Source organism: Penicillium vulpinum (genome assembly GCF_028829585.1).
Source record: "Penicillium vulpinum strain IBT 29486 chromosome Unknown utg000001l_segment0_segment0, whole genome shotgun sequence".
NCBI lineage: Eukaryota > Fungi > Ascomycota > Eurotiomycetes > Eurotiales > Aspergillaceae > Penicillium > Penicillium vulpinum.
The window spans coordinates 837,849-855,613 of NW_026643241.1; the positions used below are offsets into that span (position 1 = coordinate 837,849).

At 47.0% G+C, this 17,765-nt stretch overlaps 10 protein-coding genes across 10 annotated transcripts; 3 read left to right on the plus strand and 7 right to left on the minus strand.

Moving 5' to 3' along the window:
- Positions 1-2,413: 2,413 nt before the first annotated feature.
- On the plus strand, positions 2,414-4,209 carry N7479_000309 (sugar porter family MFS transporter; the record flags this gene model as incomplete). The annotated part of the gene is made up of 3 exons (XM_057248007.1): positions 2,414-2,627; positions 2,684-2,799; positions 2,848-4,209. 3 exons carry the CDS (start codon positions 2,414-2,416, stop codon positions 4,207-4,209), a joined length of 1,692 nt encoding a protein of 563 aa, XP_057112439.1.
- Positions 4,210-4,468: 259 nt separating this feature from the next.
- N7479_000310 (NAD(P)-dependent oxidoreductase) lies at positions 4,469-5,466 on the minus strand (the record flags this gene model as incomplete). The annotated part of the gene is made up of 2 exons (XM_057248008.1): positions 4,469-5,368; positions 5,419-5,466. 2 exons carry the CDS (start codon positions 5,464-5,466, stop codon positions 4,469-4,471), a joined length of 948 nt encoding a protein of 315 aa, XP_057112440.1.
- A 917-nt stretch (positions 5,467-6,383) lies between these two features.
- Positions 6,384-7,690, minus strand: N7479_000311 (uncharacterized protein; the record flags this gene model as incomplete). The annotated part of the gene is made up of 3 exons (XM_057248009.1): positions 6,384-6,771; positions 6,952-7,487; positions 7,679-7,690. 3 exons carry the CDS (start codon positions 7,688-7,690, stop codon positions 6,384-6,386), a joined length of 936 nt encoding a protein of 311 aa, XP_057112441.1.
- A 389-nt stretch (positions 7,691-8,079) lies between these two features.
- Positions 8,080-8,589, plus strand: N7479_000312 (uncharacterized protein; the record flags this gene model as incomplete). The annotated part of the gene is made up of 2 exons (XM_057248010.1): positions 8,080-8,213; positions 8,316-8,589. The coding sequence occupies 2 exons, from the start codon at positions 8,080-8,082 to the stop codon at positions 8,587-8,589; spliced, it is 408 nt and encodes a 135-aa protein (XP_057112442.1).
- A 3-nt stretch (positions 8,590-8,592) lies between these two features.
- Positions 8,593-9,144, plus strand: N7479_000313 (uncharacterized protein; the record flags this gene model as incomplete). Its single annotated transcript, XM_057248011.1, has 1 exon — positions 8,593-9,144. The coding sequence occupies one exon, from the start codon at positions 8,593-8,595 to the stop codon at positions 9,142-9,144; it is 552 nt and encodes a 183-aa protein (XP_057112443.1).
- Positions 9,145-9,683: 539 nt separating this feature from the next.
- On the minus strand, positions 9,684-9,922 carry N7479_000314 (uncharacterized protein; the record flags this gene model as incomplete). The annotated part of the gene is made up of 2 exons (XM_057248012.1): positions 9,684-9,845; positions 9,905-9,922. 2 exons carry the CDS (start codon positions 9,920-9,922, stop codon positions 9,684-9,686), a joined length of 180 nt encoding a protein of 59 aa, XP_057112444.1.
- A 284-nt stretch (positions 9,923-10,206) lies between these two features.
- N7479_000315 (uncharacterized protein) lies at positions 10,207-11,268 on the minus strand (the record flags this gene model as incomplete). The annotated part of the gene is made up of 2 exons (XM_057248013.1): positions 10,207-10,696; positions 10,754-11,268. The coding sequence occupies 2 exons, from the start codon at positions 11,266-11,268 to the stop codon at positions 10,207-10,209; spliced, it is 1,005 nt and encodes a 334-aa protein (XP_057112445.1).
- A 366-nt stretch (positions 11,269-11,634) lies between these two features.
- N7479_000316 (putative DSBA family oxidoreductase) lies at positions 11,635-12,615 on the minus strand (the record flags this gene model as incomplete). The annotated part of the gene is made up of 6 exons (XM_057248014.1): positions 11,635-11,713; positions 11,763-12,079; positions 12,153-12,280; positions 12,352-12,392; positions 12,441-12,519; positions 12,582-12,615. The coding sequence occupies 6 exons, from the start codon at positions 12,613-12,615 to the stop codon at positions 11,635-11,637; spliced, it is 678 nt and encodes a 225-aa protein (XP_057112446.1).
- A 499-nt stretch (positions 12,616-13,114) lies between these two features.
- Positions 13,115-14,935, minus strand: N7479_000317 (MFS transporter; the record flags this gene model as incomplete). The annotated part of the gene is made up of 1 exon (XM_057248015.1): positions 13,115-14,935. The coding sequence occupies one exon, from the start codon at positions 14,933-14,935 to the stop codon at positions 13,115-13,117; it is 1,821 nt and encodes a 606-aa protein (XP_057112447.1).
- A 1,199-nt stretch (positions 14,936-16,134) lies between these two features.
- Positions 16,135-17,239, minus strand: N7479_000318 (uncharacterized protein; the record flags this gene model as incomplete). The annotated part of the gene is made up of 2 exons (XM_057248016.1): positions 16,135-17,139; positions 17,192-17,239. The coding sequence occupies 2 exons, from the start codon at positions 17,237-17,239 to the stop codon at positions 16,135-16,137; spliced, it is 1,053 nt and encodes a 350-aa protein (XP_057112448.1).
- Between the last annotated feature and the right edge of the window lie 526 nt (positions 17,240-17,765).

Consider the following 17,765-nt stretch of genomic DNA (forward strand, 5'->3'; position numbering starts at 1 on the left):
ATTGTGTACATACAACATAGGCGTACTTTGTATGTACTTGCCAAGAGATCCTAGCCAATCTGGGTGTAGGGCTTAGTGAATTCCCAACAAAATTTGCAATTGATAATTTATGTAGCTATTGAGCAATGAGTTTGTGTTGGGCAGTGGAGACGTTGCACCCGTAGGGAATTGCCTAGTTTGGAGGTATACATAGTATGCTGAACATATTTCTAATGCAATAATGGCAAGGTGTAGTTTGTATGTTGTAGACGTCATTATGGTTGTCTGGAAGACAATCTTGCTTTGATTAGATTAGGTGTCTAGATTGTTGATTTAATTTAATTTGGTTTCATCTGAATTTGCTGATAATGGTTCACTAATATATTTCGAATATAGAGATAGCGAAGATCTAGGAATATATTCACATATAAATCTAGAGTCTCTGGATTATTAATTCAGATATCATCAAGCACACAACCTAGTAAATATTTGTTATTTTGCAGACACAAAGACCTAAGAATGGTTACACTCCATACTGTATAGACGGATTGTACATTGTACCACGTACAACATACAAAGTACAAAGCCTTCCGGGCTTGTCCGAAGAACCCAGTCTAATTACGGAGTAGCGTAGTGTATGAAAAAAAAAAATCAGCTCACCCAAGCATAGGCAGATGCTGATCAGGTAAATTTAACAGTGATTGGGTCCAATTTCCCTATTTGCGATTTTCCAAGCCGGAGGCTAACCAGAGGAGGCTTAGGGTGCCCACAGAGGTTTACTCTCAGTCTGTTAGTGGTGTGATGCTCTATGCCCAGGCCTATGTAGTTTATTAATAATATTAGCCCTTCCAGACATGTCAGAATTTTTTTTCCCAGTGGCGCTTTTGTGGGTCTAGCTTGAACGACAAGGGATGCCGAGACAGACATGCCGAACATACCAAGAGGCAAAATAATAGGGAAACCGAATCACGCTATAGTTTAAGTATTGATAAATTGTACTTCAATGTTCATACAGTTCTATAAGTATATACTATTATACATATTATTATATATGTTATCGGCTAGGGTCGGCACGCCGACTGGGGATTGTAGTCGGGATTGTAGTCGGGATTCTCATCGGCTTCGGGACAGAAGCTTCGGGACAGAAAAGCAACATTTCGGTGTGCCGATTAAGAAGAAGTGGAGACGTAGAAATTAACATTCTCGGAAATCTCTGCACTGGACTCGTATCCTCACCGATAGTGGGTCTATGCTATATTGGCACGTCCAACTTGGGTTTGTTATCAGTATAGACTGGAATCACTTCAAAGATATAAATGGAACTATCTCCGTTTGTATTGAAAGCTTCATTTTATTTGTTTTGTCCGTCAGTTTGCCATGAACTGCAATCAAATAACCCCCCAAGCCCTGGATTTTAAACTATGATCAACGTCCCTGTAACCGGGTGGAGGAGTCCACACATTTCATGATCCACTTAGTAAAACAATAATGGATTTCCTTTTTGGTTGTATTTTCGGGCTTCGACCTTTTTTCATAGGTAACCCACCTGGTTTCAGTTGCCATTCGCTTCCGTAGGGTCAATTATCATGCCAACACAGTTCGAAAATCTATATCCCGGCACTTCTGATTGAAAACACGGCACCAGGTCCCGATCTGAAGGAAATCACCTGGATATATACGTCACTTTTAATAGAGAGATGAGTGATTTATTCTTACATTGTATCCAGGAACTAGCCCTGAAGAACCAGAAATGTCATGATCATTCTTACGTAGAAATATCCGGTTATGCAGGCACCACATTGTCACTCGCACATTTACATAGAGGATCCAGATGTCAAACTGTCCCGCATGCTTCTAGAAGGTGGCAAGCAGGGTCGGGTGACTTGTTCTTGTTTACTATTTACTGTATGCTGTTTACATTGTATACAACATTATAGTGTAGTATAGCTTCCGATTTATCCCCAGGTATCACGAATGCATCATTGATCTTGAACATGAACAGTATACCAAGTATAATATATATGCTATACATAAGTTAATACGTTTTTCAACTCACGTGCTAGATATGTACCGAACATTCCCCCGTTCCCTCCACCTTTTCTCCACCAAAAAATAGGGAAAAAAGGACACTAAAGACGGAGTATATGACGCTAAAAACATTGAAAAAGACTGAAACAGACTTTTTTCAGGTCTGTGGAGTGAAATTTACATTACACCCCGATTTCACTCCATTGTATACAAAAAAACCTGGGACACCAGATCCGGGCCCCCGTTTTTTCGCTGGTCATATTGTACTAAGTACCCGCGGTACAGGGAAAGAGCCACCCCCGAGAACTTGGACTATTTAGTTCTCTCCCTTCCTTTCTCTTCTCCTTTTTTTTTTTTCCTTTCCACCCTTTATTTATTTTGTCCACTTGTTGATCAACTGTTCAACATGGGTGTCTCTTCCTTTATGGATAAGATCAAGCCTGGGAAGGCTGAGTCCCAGTTCTCATCCCAGGCCGCAACTCCTGCTCGTTCTGACTCGACTGCTGCCGAGAAGGATACCCTTACCTTCGATGATAGCCCCGTCAAGTACCTGACCTGGCGGTCATTCATCCTTGGTCTGTGTGTTTCCATGGGTGGTTTCATTTTCGGATACTCTACTGGTATGTGTGACACAAGCCTCTCGCCGATGGATGCAATGTTAATAGCCGATGCCCAGGTCAAATCTCGGGTTTCACCACCATGATCGACTTTAAACAGCGCTTCGCTGAGCACAATGCCGCCACCGGAGAATATGTTTTCAGTAACGTCCGCAACGGTCTCATTGTTGGCCTGGTATGTTGGATTCTCACATGCAAGTCATACATGTACTAAACTCTATAGCTCTCTATCGGAACTATGATTGGCGCCCTGGTGGCTGCCCCCATTGCGGACCGCATTGGCCGCAAGTTCTCCATCTCCTTCTGGGCTCTCCTCCACATCGTCGGTATCATTGTCCAGATTGCCACCGACGACAAATGGTACCAAATTGCCCTCGGTCGTTGGGTTGCTGGTCTAGGCGTCGGCGCTCTTTCCAGTGTCGTCCCCATGTACCAGTCCGAGTCCGCACCTCGCCAGGTCCGCGGTGCCATGGTCAGTGCCTTCCAGCTGTTCGTCGCCTTCGGTATCTTCATCTCCTACATTGTCAACTTCGGGACTGAGCGTCTCGAGAATGACGCCTCGTGGCGCATCACCATGGGCATTGGCTTTGCCTGGCCCCTGATTCTGGGTATCGGTACCCTCTTCCTGCCCGAGTCTCCTCGTTTCGCCTACCGCCACGGCCGTACTGAGGAGGCTCGCGACGTCATGTGCAAGCTCTACGGTGTTCCCCACAACCACCGTGTCGTTGCCCAGGAGATGGCCGATATGAAGCAGAAGCTTGATGAGGAGCTCGCCCACGGCGCGACTGCCTGGCAAGAGGTCTTCACTGGTCCCCGCATGATGCACCGTATCTTGCTCGGTGTTGGTCTGCAGTCCCTCCAGCAGTTGACCGGTGCCAACTTCATCTTCTACTACGGAACCAGTATCTTCCAGGGTATCGGTCTGAGCAACTCTTACGTCACCTCCATCATTCTCGGCGCTGTCAACTTCGGTATGACCCTCCCCGGTTTGTACATTGTCGAGCACTATGGTCGTCGCAAGTGTCTGATGTACGGTGCTGGTTGGATGTTTATCTGCTTCATGATCTGGGCCTCCGTCGGTCACGAGATCCTGAACGACAACCCCTCTTCGCACCCTGCCGGTGTTGCCATGATCGTCTTCACCTGCTTCTTCATTGTCGGCTTCGCTACCACCTGGGGTCCTATCGTCTGGGCTATTTGTGGTGAGATGTACCCCTTCAAGTACCGCGCTGTCTGCATGGGTATTGCCACTGCTGCCAACTGGACCTGGAACTTCTTGATTTCCTTCTTCACTCCTTTCATCTCCGGCACCATTGACTTCCGTTACGGCTACGTTTTCGCTGCCTGCTGCTTCGCTGCCATTCTCGTTGTCTTCTTCTTCGTCAACGAGACCCAGGGCCGGACCCTCGAGGAGGTCGACACCATGTACGTCCTCCACGTTAAGCCCTGGAAGTCCTCGAGCTGGGTTCCCCCTGAGGGCATCATTGCCGATCTGCACCGCCCTTCCACCGCGGGTCAGAAGGAGGGTGAGGCCGGCACTAGCGAGCACCAGCACCACGGCGAGTCTCAGGAAATTCGCGAGTGATGTTACAGCAAGTGAAAGGAAAGCGCGTATCGCGCGTCGCTTTTCTGTCTGCTTTTTTTCTTCTTTCAAACTTCTGTGTTCATAATTAACTCTACTCCTTGATTAGTTGAGTCTCCACCATATCCCTATGGAGACCATGATTTAATAGCTTTACAGGCGAGGCTTGCTATAGCAATATTATTCTTTTATCATATTCAAGTCAGACATTTCCTATTCTCACATAATCATATCTAATTCCACTACTCATCCTTAAAAAAGCTCATTGATTATCAAATTCCATCCCAGCTCCCTTCCTAACAGCCCCATAAACAGCAGCAACATCCCCCTTAGCTCCCTTAACCTCCTTGACCACCTCCAGTAGCCCATCCGTAACCTCAACATTCTTCATGCGCAATCCGCCCTCCTTCGCAATCCCATAAGCATGCCTCAAATCCTTCCTGGCAAGATCAACCGCAAAAAGCGGCTCCTCCCGCCTACAATAGTCCCCACCAACCATCCTCTCCGCATAATTAGCAAATGGCCCCGGCGCAAAAAGCTCAAGCCACTCCTGCAACGGCTCAACCCCAAGCCCAGAAGCCTCAGCAGCAACAAGCGCCTCAGCAAGAACGCCAACAGTATTGAGAATAAACGTATTCCCCAGTACTTTCAGCGTAGAAGCCCGTCCAACATCAATATCCGCCCCCGTCCCAGCCGAAAGATCAATAGTCTTCTTAGCAACGACACCGTCGAAAAACGGCGTCGCCTTCTCAATTGCAGACCGCTTCCCCGCCGGAACGACAATCAGTAGCCCCGCGTCCGCCATATTCGGCGCCCCGAAGACAGGACACGCGACGAAGCCTGCGCCGCGCGCGTTGAACGCTGTCTCCGTTTGCCGGGATGTATCCGGGTGCACGGTCGAGCAGTCGATGAAAGTTTTGCTCGAGAGGTCTTGCGGGATTGAGGCGTCTGACAGGATTGCTGTGACGATTGAAGTTAGGGCTGCGTCGTCGCCGACGCAGGTGAAGATTATGTCGGAGTTGTTGACGGCTTCCGGGAGGGTTGAGACAGCTTTGGCGTTTTGGAGGGTTGAGGCGTGTGCTGTTGCGCGGGAGGCTGTGCGGTTGTAGAGGAGGAGGGGATTGGCTTGTGGGCCTTTTTGAGAGATATTTTGGCTCATGCCCTGTGGAGTGGTTAGGTGTTGCTGTGCAGGGAGGATGAGGGGTGACTTACTCGGCCGATGTTGCCGAGGCCGATCCATGCTACTCGTGGTCCGGTCATTGTTGTTTGGGAGGGAGTTTGAATGGATTGGGTTTGAAAGAGGATAGGAGATGAGTATAAGAGTTAAGACTGTTCGGGGGAGGATCGGGACTTGATGTGGGGTGTGGGGTAAAATGGTTCAAAGCTTAGCCGGATGCGGGAGTTGTAGTATACAAAGTATATGGATTGGTGCTCGACATTAGAAGATGAAAACCAATCTTTTATATAGAGTTATCAAAATAGGTATATATAGTAAATTCGTTATATGAAGTTAGAGAGTTACACGTCTATTTTAGGTGACTTTATATAATAGTGGGCATATTAGGCATGCCCGTAGTCGGCATATGGGTGATGGGCGTTGTGGACGGACACTCGAAACCCCAAGTTAATTCTTCACAATTGATATGCAATTGGGTCCAGTTCAACGCTAAACCCTAATTGATTCTGCGCATGCGATTGATTTTTACAAAGCGCCAAGTCTTGCAGAACTCCTACGGAATAGGGATTAGCGGCGTCAATGCAGTTTGACGCCTCTATCATATATCCCATTATACGTATCTCGAATTGCATGTTTGCATTTCAATTCGAACTGCTTTCAGCCAATAGAATCTTGAATAATCCAGCACTCAGTACTAACACCGCTATTTCAGCTTCTTGTTCATGATTCCATGTTACACTTATTTTCGCAAATGTATGCTAGTCAAAGAAGCAGATGGAATCTACAGGGGTAGGAGAATAAATCCATAAATATGGCTTCATCCCCAGGCATTGAGAGATTAGACATGTCAGGAGAGGGCTACGTCGAAGTGCATGGTGGAATGTGAGTAGCTTGATTGAGTAGAGAGTTGTAGAAGCTAGGTTCTACGCTATGAAATCTGACACCCCCCACGAACATGAAACCATGGAGCTAGGTCCCCCCATAAAACGCAAACCGTTACCTAGGTGGCGAAAAGGTTGTTGTAGCGAAATGTAGGGTTGCCGGTAACGGTATTGGCTGTAATGGGTTGATTGGCGGTGGTCTTGGTGGTGCTGGAAGCCGGAGTGCTAACCGCGTTAGCTAACTTAGCGTTGTTAGCGTTGTTAGCGTTAGCGGGGTTCCGGAAGTATTCCTCTGATGTGTGAGCGGTCTTTCGCTGGTGGAAAGTACAAAAATGCTTTGGTTTAGCGTCTTTGGAAGTAGGCTTGTGAACCGCGTTTGCGTCGTAAAAGACGGGATCGGAGTTAAAATTGGGATAACTCGCGAGACGTCGATTCTTAGAGATAACGAAGTCAGAGAATATACTGATCAGAACTTGTTCGGAAGGATTATCGACTGAAGGCCGAAGGCTGTTGAGCCACTGATAAGTAGCGGGATTCACGCTGACAGCGGAAAGAAAAAGAAAATACTAAGCTGTATTCGAAATATAAGAGTGACCGTAAGCCTCTGCGAACTCGGCGTAGGCGGTACGCTACGTAATAACGAACTGCTGTGGAGTAACAGTATTGTTATATTTGAGGGTAGTCTACTTGTGGAACTTGTCGAAACCTATATTGTAGGTGTGGACAGCGAAGGTTTTGAAAAGACTCTGATACGCAGCGGGAGCGTCAAGAGCAGTATTGATGTAAGGCTTAAGCGAAGCGTGGATAGTAGCGTGAAGGTACGAAAGAAGGTGACGAGAGTAGCGGAGCCACTCTGTAAAGGCTGGATCGTCGGAAGCTGGCTGAGCGATCTTGCTGGTAAGGATATCGAAAAGACGAGGGTCTTTAGTATCGAGCGCGTACTTAAGTGCGGTGGACCACGAAGCGAAGTTGGATTCGCCTATAAGAGTAGGAACGAGCTCTGATAGCTTTGGCTCTGCGAAGCTGGTGGTAGAGGCTATTTTGAAATATATATGGTACGTCGTAGGAGAGGTACTCGACCGCGTGGTTAGCGGATAGTGGGGTGCGTCGTAGGAGAGGCACTTAGCCGCGTGGATAGCGGATGAAAAGGTGCGGTGCGTCGTAGGAGAGGCACTTGGCGTTTTTGTTTGTTTGTGGGATGAAAACTCTGCGCGAGAAAAACCCTATGCTGATGAATTGTTTGTATATAACACCGTTTGTAGGTGTTTGTTGGTGGGGTGTGGCCTGGCCGGTTTGTCGATAGTGACGAGAAATGCGGCGTCGATGGAGAGGCCGATAAAAGATGAAGCTGACGATAATGAGGAAGGTTGAATAAAGAGCTTCCCGGGCTCATAACCTGTCAGGAGAGGGCTACGTCGAAGTGCATGGTGGAATGTGAGTAGCTTGATTGAGTAGAGAGTTGTAGAAGCTAGGTTCTACGCTATGAAATCTGACAAGACAGTTTTGTACAAAGTATTCCTTTATAAAAGATCTAAATCCCAGTTACTACATGCTGCTTAGTATACTATTTGTGTAGTATATTATCCAACATACCTCATTCAATGTGTTTTATGCCCGGACCTGCCCAAACTGAGGATTCAAGCTAGGCCCGCACCAGACCCAACGCCTACAATTGTAGGCCCCCAATCAAACCAGCAATAGCGATTTTGACTAAGCCGGAGCAAACAGGCCCGGTGGGTTGGTGGTGCATCATTATTGATGTTTCAGACACATGGGAATTTTTTGCATCTTTAAACCTTCCCCCATCGTGAAGTCATGGGCTTCCCACTACCACCGGAGTTGATACAGATTGTGTTGGACTTCATTATTGCCGAGGAGAACGCCAAATATCCTCCATATTTTACCCAGAACACTAATTTGACCTCATATGCCACTATCAACTGCGATTGGTAGGCAATTATCGAGAGGCAAACCTTTTCAAGCATCAGGATCAACAAAAACAAGCGACTAGCAGAGTTCAAACAATTACCATGGGACTAGCTATCATGGAGGCAAAGAAGAAGCCATGTACGGGAAATCCATTTCATCGCGGAGCTGGATTCGTATGATGGCGAGGCTCGCACACGGTACGAAAATGAAGAGGAGATGCTGCAAAACAGCAAAGTTTTTACCACTTCAATTCAGTCACTATTCAATTCTCTATCTGAATGGCCGGACAACGAACTGGGCATCAGTCTTGGATTATGGCGCAGTCCCCCGGCGATATTAGCGTCCAAAGTCCCGAGGCAAGGAAGCAGCGCGGGTGGGATAGATCACGTCCCTTGAATGATGATATCTGGGATAGGCGATTTGAAAGATCGTTTCTCCATTTTCTGGCCGTTGAATGATGATGATCCGAAACCTCTCTTTTGGCCACATCTAACCAGTCTAACCTTGGAGTATATACCTATCACGCCATGTGGACAATGGTTGTTTAAACAAGACGACGACGTCGAGCCCGATTACGATTCAGACAGTGTTGGCTCCTACTATGACGATATGGATGACACCGATCAGGATTGGGTTCCTCCAGAGGACCGCAAGTTCAGACGATTCCGAACCAAGTTCGTGCACGAATTGTTCAATCAATATTATCTATCAGCTGGCAAGGCTGCTCTTCGGATGCCTAAACTAGAATCGATGTTATTGGACGTTTCGAACCGATCTGAACACCGGTTTTGGTATCAGGTGGAGAATGGAGTGGCGAAAGTGACCTGGCTCGGTGATGATTACCCTAGAGGGTTTGAACCAAGCGATGAGGTCTTGCAACTTTGGAAGCAGGTTGCTTTGGAACATACCGGTCGTGACCTAGTGGTTCAATTCGGATTCGAATTCTGTTGAGATAGGAAATTGAGAGGAAAGTCGGAGGTGTGATGGAGCGACGCTATGGTGCCACGAAAGTACGATGACCACGTTGCTCTGCCAGAGGAGGCTAGTGGGCGGCAAGGCATGCTATCTTCCCTTCTTCCAGCTATATCAAAGGCTCAAATGGATGTTCAGCGAGGAATCATGCCCCAATGAAGTGGCAGAAGGTGGTACAAGTATGCATTGGTACTGGCAAGGATGAAAGAGAGAGAGAAGTAGGGGAGGAGAAGGGTATGTACGTAGGGAGAACCTGAGGCTACCGAAAGATTTGGTGTATAATAAAAAAAATCCCGTGATCGCCAACATATATTGCACTTATATTCGAGCATGTATCAACCAACGGTTGAGGTTCCGGGACAAGAGAACAAACCCGACTTGAGATCGTATGCCGATGCAGTAGGCCCCATTCAACCGGAAGCTGGTTGCGACAAACATGGTGAGCAAGAATATACTCCCATGAGCCGGAAGAATAAAAAACTTACTTTTTGTAGGTGCTGTCCAAGGCCGTATTCCAGTTATATATGTAAATGGTTAATATCAAGGTGAAAATCCATATTAAAAGCGGGAAATTCCTCACAAAGCTGGTAAACCGTGATCTTGTTGCGAGTGGCGAACACCGCACACCGATCACCATCCTGGGCCACACCATATGCGTTGCAACTGGATATAATCCCCGCCTATGTTAGTGCTGTTAGAGTAAAAATCGTTTGAGTTTACGAGGCCGATCCATATATACTACTCGAGGTCCGGTCATGGTTGCTTAGGAGGAGAGGTGGATTGAATGCGGAAGAGGGTAGGAGTAGGAGTATAAGAGTTTGGATCGGGACTTGATATAGTGTAGAGTAAATGGTTCAAGTCCTAGCTGACTACGGGAGGTGTAGTATAGAGTTCTCGGCGGGATTAGAGGCGGCTGATTCCTTAATAAAAACTAGTGGCTAGGTTATGTATAATTATCCAAGTGATTGTATAGCTGTATTATTAGAGATTAATCCCTTCAAGGGTATCATTGATCGTGAATATTGCCAAAAGGTTTGACTATCATTTTACTACATCTTCAACAATAGCCGTGCGCTCGTACCAGTCAGTCGTCGCCAACTCCCACCTGCTCTGCTTCTCCGCCCTGCCTATTAAGCAAGCGATCCAATCAGACGGAACACAAAGCTTTAAACAAGTCCAGTTTCGACTCTGTGCAAGTCTCTCCAATGGCGCAAGCATTTCGTCTATCTTGCTATCGTCTATAATTCCTCTCACCTTCTCCCATCCCGGCAAATGCATCGTCAAGCACAACTTGTGAACTCTACAGAAGCAACGCTCGAACAAACCAAACAAGCCCGGGTAAATCGTTTCCCAAGCTGCGCCCTGCGGCGTTCGGTCTATTTTATACCAGCAATCAAAAGAGACCTCCATAGACGTGATGAGAGACGAGCAGGCCGGCGATAAAAGCCTCGACATGATAAACGGTGTGTCCAACCCGCTCCGCAGAATAAAGATATTGGTCCCGTACAGTACCGCCAATGCCTCCTCATAACTATAAAATAAGAATAAGTCAATCTCGCACTCATGCACCAAAAATACCCCAACTCACCCAATCTGACAACATCTCAAAAACTCCACGCCTCCAAGTTTCGTCCCCGCTGGTACGCTCTCCAACCCCTCAAACTCACTCGCATACCTCTCATCCTTACGATCCCAACACCGATCATCAACAAATGACCCACTCCGCTGACAAACGCCATGCCACCAATCCCAGCGCTTCAGGTCGTGCTTTGGTTCCGGGACAAATGGCGACTGCATCATCCACGCATGCTCGATATGTACGCGTCGATTGCCCATTAGCACAGTATAGATCAGTGTTCTGATTTCTATTGGGAGCTGGAAGAAGCGACTTGCTTGTTGGGGGTTGCGTTTTCTGGCGCTGGGTTTGAGGATACGTTGGTCTGGTGCTGGAATTGGGAGTTTCCATCCGTCGAAAGGGTCGCCGTTTACTGTGCAGGTAGAATTGGAGATTCCGATTGCGTTTGGTGAATTACAATTGGGTCTTGAGGGTGGATTGTTGTCTTTGGGTCTCTTTTTGAGAATTTTGAAAATTTTGGGGGCCATGGTTTGTTTAATGTGTTATGCACGTAGGAGCTTTATGTGTCCGGGTGTGGATAGGATCCGTGCAGAAGCTGTGTGTTGCGGAACATGCACCCCGCAAAGCCGCAATTCACGGGCCACGGAGAGTCAACGCTAATAAGGTCACGTGCAGTGTAGAGGATGTGAAGGGAGAGAGGAAGGAGCAAAGAGGTGGAAAGCAAAATGGGTTCTTTCATGCTGGAGATATTGAAGAGAGGTTATGAGGCGGCGCTAAAAAAAAAAAAGTAGAATAGTTCGGTGGAATAACTTCAGGGCTAGAAAAACATGAGTCCGAACTTGATATGACCTGATATTCACAAAATACGAGCCCGAGGCTCTGCCATATCCAACCTAAAGCTTCGAATTCCCCTTCTCGACAATCGCAACATCCTGAAACGGCAATCCAAGATACATCCACATAAACGCAAACCTAACAAAATCAGCATCCATTCAATGCACAGAAACCGTATAAAACCCACCGATCACTACCGAAAAACGGCTCTTCCTTGCCCTCAGCATTCCGCACCCAAAACCAAGGCGCACCATAGGCCCCTTTATCAAGGGCGGTCTGGGTATTAGCCGTCAAAGCTTGCTTGAACTCAGGCTTTGATGCCGCAGCCAGGATCTCCTTGACTTCTGAGTCAGAGTACCCGTTGCTCTGGAATAGCTCAGCCAATTTCTCCGGCTTGCTAATATCAATGCCTTTGTAGTACATCCACTCCCACAGTAAAAGGAAGGTTGTTTCGTATTGCTCACGTGGGAAGTGGGCTTTGATGTAGACCATACATCGTTGGGGCTGGTTGGTTAGTGGTGGGGTTATAAAATGAATATTTACAAAGGTATAGATGTATAGAAATGATACTACTCACCGTGATTGAGAGAATTGGGAAGAAGTCTGGTGTTTGGATTTGCGGAACTCCAAAGTATTTACATGCGCGCTCCGAGTCGAATTTGGAGTACGCTGCTTTGGCGGGGAGTGTCCAAGGGGGCTTATTTCCTGATCAAATCTTTAGTAAATTTGATACATAATTGATGATAAAATCTGAATAATATTTGGATGGTGTATACCTGAGCCAACATTAATTCCCCCTAAGAAGACCGGATGGAATCTGTTCTATTAACACGCGTCCTCATGTAACAACTCGCGAGGTGCATACTCGACCTCGACCCCATGCGACTCTAGAGCTTTGCGGTTTTTGCGTAGATACAGCGTCGCATAGTACGAGTATGGCGATACTGTTGAAGTGGTAATTAGTGAATGGAAGGCGATCCAGGGGTAAAAGGCTGAACTTGCATACCGCAGTCAACATAGGCGTCAATTTTGCCAGGCATGATGAGTAATTATGGTGGTAATTCTATATTTAATTCCAGTACAATCATTAAGGGTAGGTAAATCAGCGAAGATGAGTTGGTTATAGGAGGTTGGGGCCGAGGTGGAGATGGACCGAGGCTCCAATGATGAGTGATCATTTTAATTTCCAAAATTGTCAACTATATATTCTATCAGATTTATATCCATTCCTCTCCGCAGTTTATGCTTTTTATTGCCTTCGTTTACTTCTAAAGGCAAGTTAAGAATAATATCCAAAAACACATCTGAGTGTTCTATATCGTTCCAAATATATGTACGTCGTCAAGAATAGAAGCCACTTGGAAGGTCGACTACTTGATTTTATTGAGTAAGAAGAAACTGGAAAACCAACATAGTTTGATAAATACATTCAAATTGGGGTATATAGGATAGCGAATAATTTTCGTGGCATGCACCGGTCCAAGATCGGAGGGGATGAGAGAGCATAGAGGGTGATTAGAACCCATCTGACATGTCCACTCAATCCTTGCGGCTGATAGCCGATTGTCGAGTATTGACCAGATCTAAGTCATAAGGGTTCTCCTCATATTGCGTCGCAGTCGCAACGCGATTCAAAGACCGACCAGAGTGCCGAGACGCGCGGGACGCATAACGCGCGATCGTGCCGCGTGATGGAACAGCAGACAGAGCATCACTATCACTAGAGTCCTCACCATCAGGTACCAGAACCACCTCTGTCTTCTCGTCCTTCTGTGAAAAAGGCTCTTCACGACGGAGCGCTCGGTTCCTCTCAGCAAGGCGACGCATGAAGGCATCCGCTTCAGAAGCGTACTTGCAGCGCTGTCTGATTCGCGCTCCATACTTGTAGAAGAAGAACGGGAAGGGAATGCATGCGAGTGCCAGAAATGCCGGAATCGAAGAGGCCCAGTGAATGCCCAGATTATGGTACATGTATGTTGTGAAGAGCGGGAAGGCCATGCCGAATAGTGAGCGTAGGGCGGAGTTCGCGGCTAGGACAGAGGCAGAGAAGATGGTGTATGAGTCGATCAGGTAGTTGAATACGCTGAGGAATACGAGAACCATGCCGAAACCGAATGGTGCTCCTGCTGCGACGGAGACCATCCAGTGGATGCTAGGGGAGTTGGTCCAGGCAAACCAGAATAAACCAATGGGCAGTGCGATGCCGCCGATCATGCTTGGGGGTAATCTCAGCTCGGGAGCGAGCCGGTCGGTGGTCTGGCTGCACTTTTTGGCGTAGCGGATATTCTCGGGGAATGTGTATATCACGGCCATCACCATACCGACAAGGATACCAAGGAAAGCGAGGCCACCAACGCCTTCGCTCCATCCGCGGACTTCTTGGAAGACGATTGGGTATGCGGCGAAGAGCATATAGAGTGTGCCATAGATAATTGCCATATATATGGAGAACAGAAGCACAATTGGCTCACAGAAGAGCAGGATCCACGGGCGAGAAAGCGCAGTTTTCAGCGTCTTTCCCATAGGCGCTGGGCCACGGTCGATGTCAAACTGACTGCGATACACTTTGCTAGTTAAGGAAGACATCTTTTCTGCACGACGGCGTAGGAGGACAGGTGCGTATGTCTCTGGTAACAAGAAGATAATACATAGCCAGAGCAGGCCCGAGAACGCAGCAAGTAGTCCCTCCACCCACCTCCAACCGGCAGCAGAAGCTAGAAATCCTCCAATCACAGGGCCTAGTGTCGGTCCTAGGAAGGGCGCAGCAGCAAAAAGACTAATGGCAATACCACGCTGAGATGCTGGGAACATATCCGCAATAGTGCCGCCTCCATTTCCAAACGGGGAAGATCCAAAGGAACCCGCCAGGAAACGTAAGATAATGAGTGTCTCGATATTTTTAGCGCCCGCAGCGCCCGCATTGAAGACAGTGAGGAACATAAAAGAAATAGTAAAGATATGTCTCCTGCCGAAGATCTCACTAAGAGGTGCCCAGATCAAGGGCCCAATAGCGAATCCGAGCACGAAGAGCGATACGCCTAGAATGACAATTTCCTGGGATGAATCAAAGTCTTCCATGATCTGGCTCATTCCGCCTGAAAATGCGGATGAGACCAATGATACTGCGAGAGTCACAAATGATACTAGGAGTGTAATAGACCATTTCCTGATCGGGTGGAAGTTCATAGGGTTGCGTGGGTCGGCAGGGATCCAGACAACGGCATATGGATCGTCTTCGGTGCCTGAACCTGCGTAGGTAAATTGCATGACTTCTTCGGTGATGACCTTTTGGTCGAAGATCAAGCGCCAGAAAGGGATTTTCGAAGGCAGCGTGGCCTCGCCCCCGGTGGAAGCTTTCATGTTCCTGTGCTCAGACCAAGAGCTATGCAATTATTGGGGGGGGTGGAGATATATATTAAGAAGAATATATTGGCCAAATGAGCAAAGTCAACGATAATATGAGAATGATTTGAGAAAAATAAATATCAAATACAACAACCGAAAGCAGCCTCGGTGTTATTCGGCTTAATTTATTATTATTAATAATCGAAAAATCCGAACCTCCCCCACTGTCTCGACATAAAATATTGACGGAATATAGTCTCGGCATTCAGATGCCCCTTGCACAAATTTCTAGTGGAGTACATTATGAGACCTTGGAGCACCCTGACTGGCCCGAATATCGGCCCGAACGCCATCTTTACGGCTTCCCGAAGGCTTAGGTGACTTGGATGGCTTGGCAGATATAAATACATAGTACCTACATCATAATATTTGTGTGCATCCTAGAGCTCATTCTCTAGTAGCTAACTACAAGAATACTCGGCCTCTTATGCGGCCTTGTGATGTCTTTTTTCAGCAAAATTCTTTTCTATTCTTCTTGGGTTTCTTTTTTATGGATGGTATTTTCTTCCTCTTCTCAGGTTGATAGCTAGACGGGAGAGAAAGGCGAAAAAAGCATAGACTATGCAACACGGCTTTTCTATGTATAATCTTTGATTTTACAATTCTGACGCCATAAGCCCGGGACTCCTTGCTTAGTTGCAAAGCTTCATATCGGCCTCTTGCAGGTTTCAAGCCCCTAAACAAACATATGTATTCTCCTTAGATTCACATTGCCTGTTGTACATTCAATAAGAAAGGATTTGCTAAACTTTTTCTTTTGAGAATACCTCGCTCCAAGCCATCTGATAAATGTAAATTGTACATTTGAATCCCCTTCGGGACTCGGTTATTGGTCACTGACTGTCATTGAAACACGTTAAAGGCTGGTCACATGAGAGCAATACAACCTCTGCAAGAGAGATAATTTTAGTTATAGCCCAACTCTACGCGTCTGTACTTTTGTTGCTGAGTCTCAGTGAATTTTAGATAGAAAAGCCTGGCTTTCTTTTATTATAATTGCCATTGAGAAGCCTCCGCCAAGCCATTTGTCAACGACAAGATTCAAGCCCCCGGAGCTCAGGACATCCCCAGAGATCTTACGAATTCGTCTGTGATTAAACTAGTTCATTCATATATATTCCAAGTTGCCTATAGTGGGTTAATCTCAACAGTACTCAGGATAGAGAGATTGGGGCAGCCCCAATCACCATTGCGTTGGTTTGATGCATTTTTTGCTCTTCCTTTGACTGCTCAACAGCTAGCAGCAAACGCGTAGAGCGGATGTGGAGTTCTACCAAGTCAACACCGGATCCTCTCCACAGTAGCAGCGACTCACCTTGCAAAATAACCTCATACCCGACCCATGAGTCATTATTCCGATCATCCTGATGTACAAGCACCGGGAAAGACGGATCCCACGCCTTTGGCCGCACGCGCATTTTCAACCCAACAGTCTTGTTCATATCCACCCACAGTATATCGTCGTCGGAGGGAGCCCGAGGCTTATCAGGGTCCTCTTCCCATTCATTCTCAGGAGTCATATTCTTCCCTTCACTTTGATTCCGTAACCAGTCCCTCCATAGCCGGATGAATCCGTCCTCAATAGTCGATGCACTCAATAGCAACGATGTCCCCGGCTTGACTTGCACTATGTTCGCCACGACACATAACTGTGAGAAATCTTCATATCCATCTAAAGTAATTTCACGTATCACTGCATCCTTTTCTTTGCCATCTCGACCCCCTTTCATGTCAGCCCGTATGAACCCTACCACCCCCGACAACAGAAGCATCCTACCTGATGAGAAACCAAATCCGGAGTTATTTGTGTCTCTTTGTTCTTCTTCTTCGTCGTCGCTTGCCACCGGACGGAAGCGCGAATATAGCCCTGTCACTCTACCCAACTTGTGGGCGATATCGACATTCTCATATAAGGAACCCGTGCCATCATGGCGCTCGGTCAGTCCATCCGTACCAAGATACTTGCAGAATACATGTGGCTCGGTTAGCTTCGAGCTAGGATGGAAGCATTCTAGCAGTAGTTTGTATTCTTTGAGTGGTGTGTTGAGAAGAAGGCGGAAGTGGAGAATTCTTAGAACTAGGGCGTGGAATCGGTGGTTGACTGATGTAACTGGGAGAAGTGCCCGGGTTGAGAAGTCGGAGAGGATTTGGACAAATATCTAGAGATATGTTTAGGCTTATACTAGCCTATGGTATGCTCTGTGGACATACCTCGTTAGGTAACGAGTCCAAGGTTGGTGCGGGGTTGGCGGGGTTCATAGTGATGATTATTGTGTGCTAATTGGGCTTCAACCTGGCAATATATGCAATCTATACCACCTAGGTAGTTGGTGTACCGCAATTGTCAATTGATGCAATATACAAGAGACCAGAAAACAATGTGAGTTGTACTGTGTTGCTATCCATGTTGTACATTGTACCATTGACGAACAATTCACACCGGCCCGGATACCCCCGGGCGATAAGAGATAAGCAACGTCATAATCTGGACAGGCGGGGCGAAATTCCCCTTTTTGTCTTGTTCGGTGTCTTAGGCCAATGCCAGTCCACTGCCAGTCTACGGTGAGCCCACCACGTGGGGACAACGACCGGCGACTGTGATTTCATGGCGGCAAATAATTACCTGTTTCAGCTGAATTCTGGTCAAATGGTCCCCCAATACGTGCCTGTTTCCCCGGAAAACTGCGGGATCCCGAATCCTTGTACGGCTCACCGAAAAAAAGACGGAGATAATGCCAAGAAGTTGTATGCCAACCCATGGATATTGTTTGTACAGCGCAATATT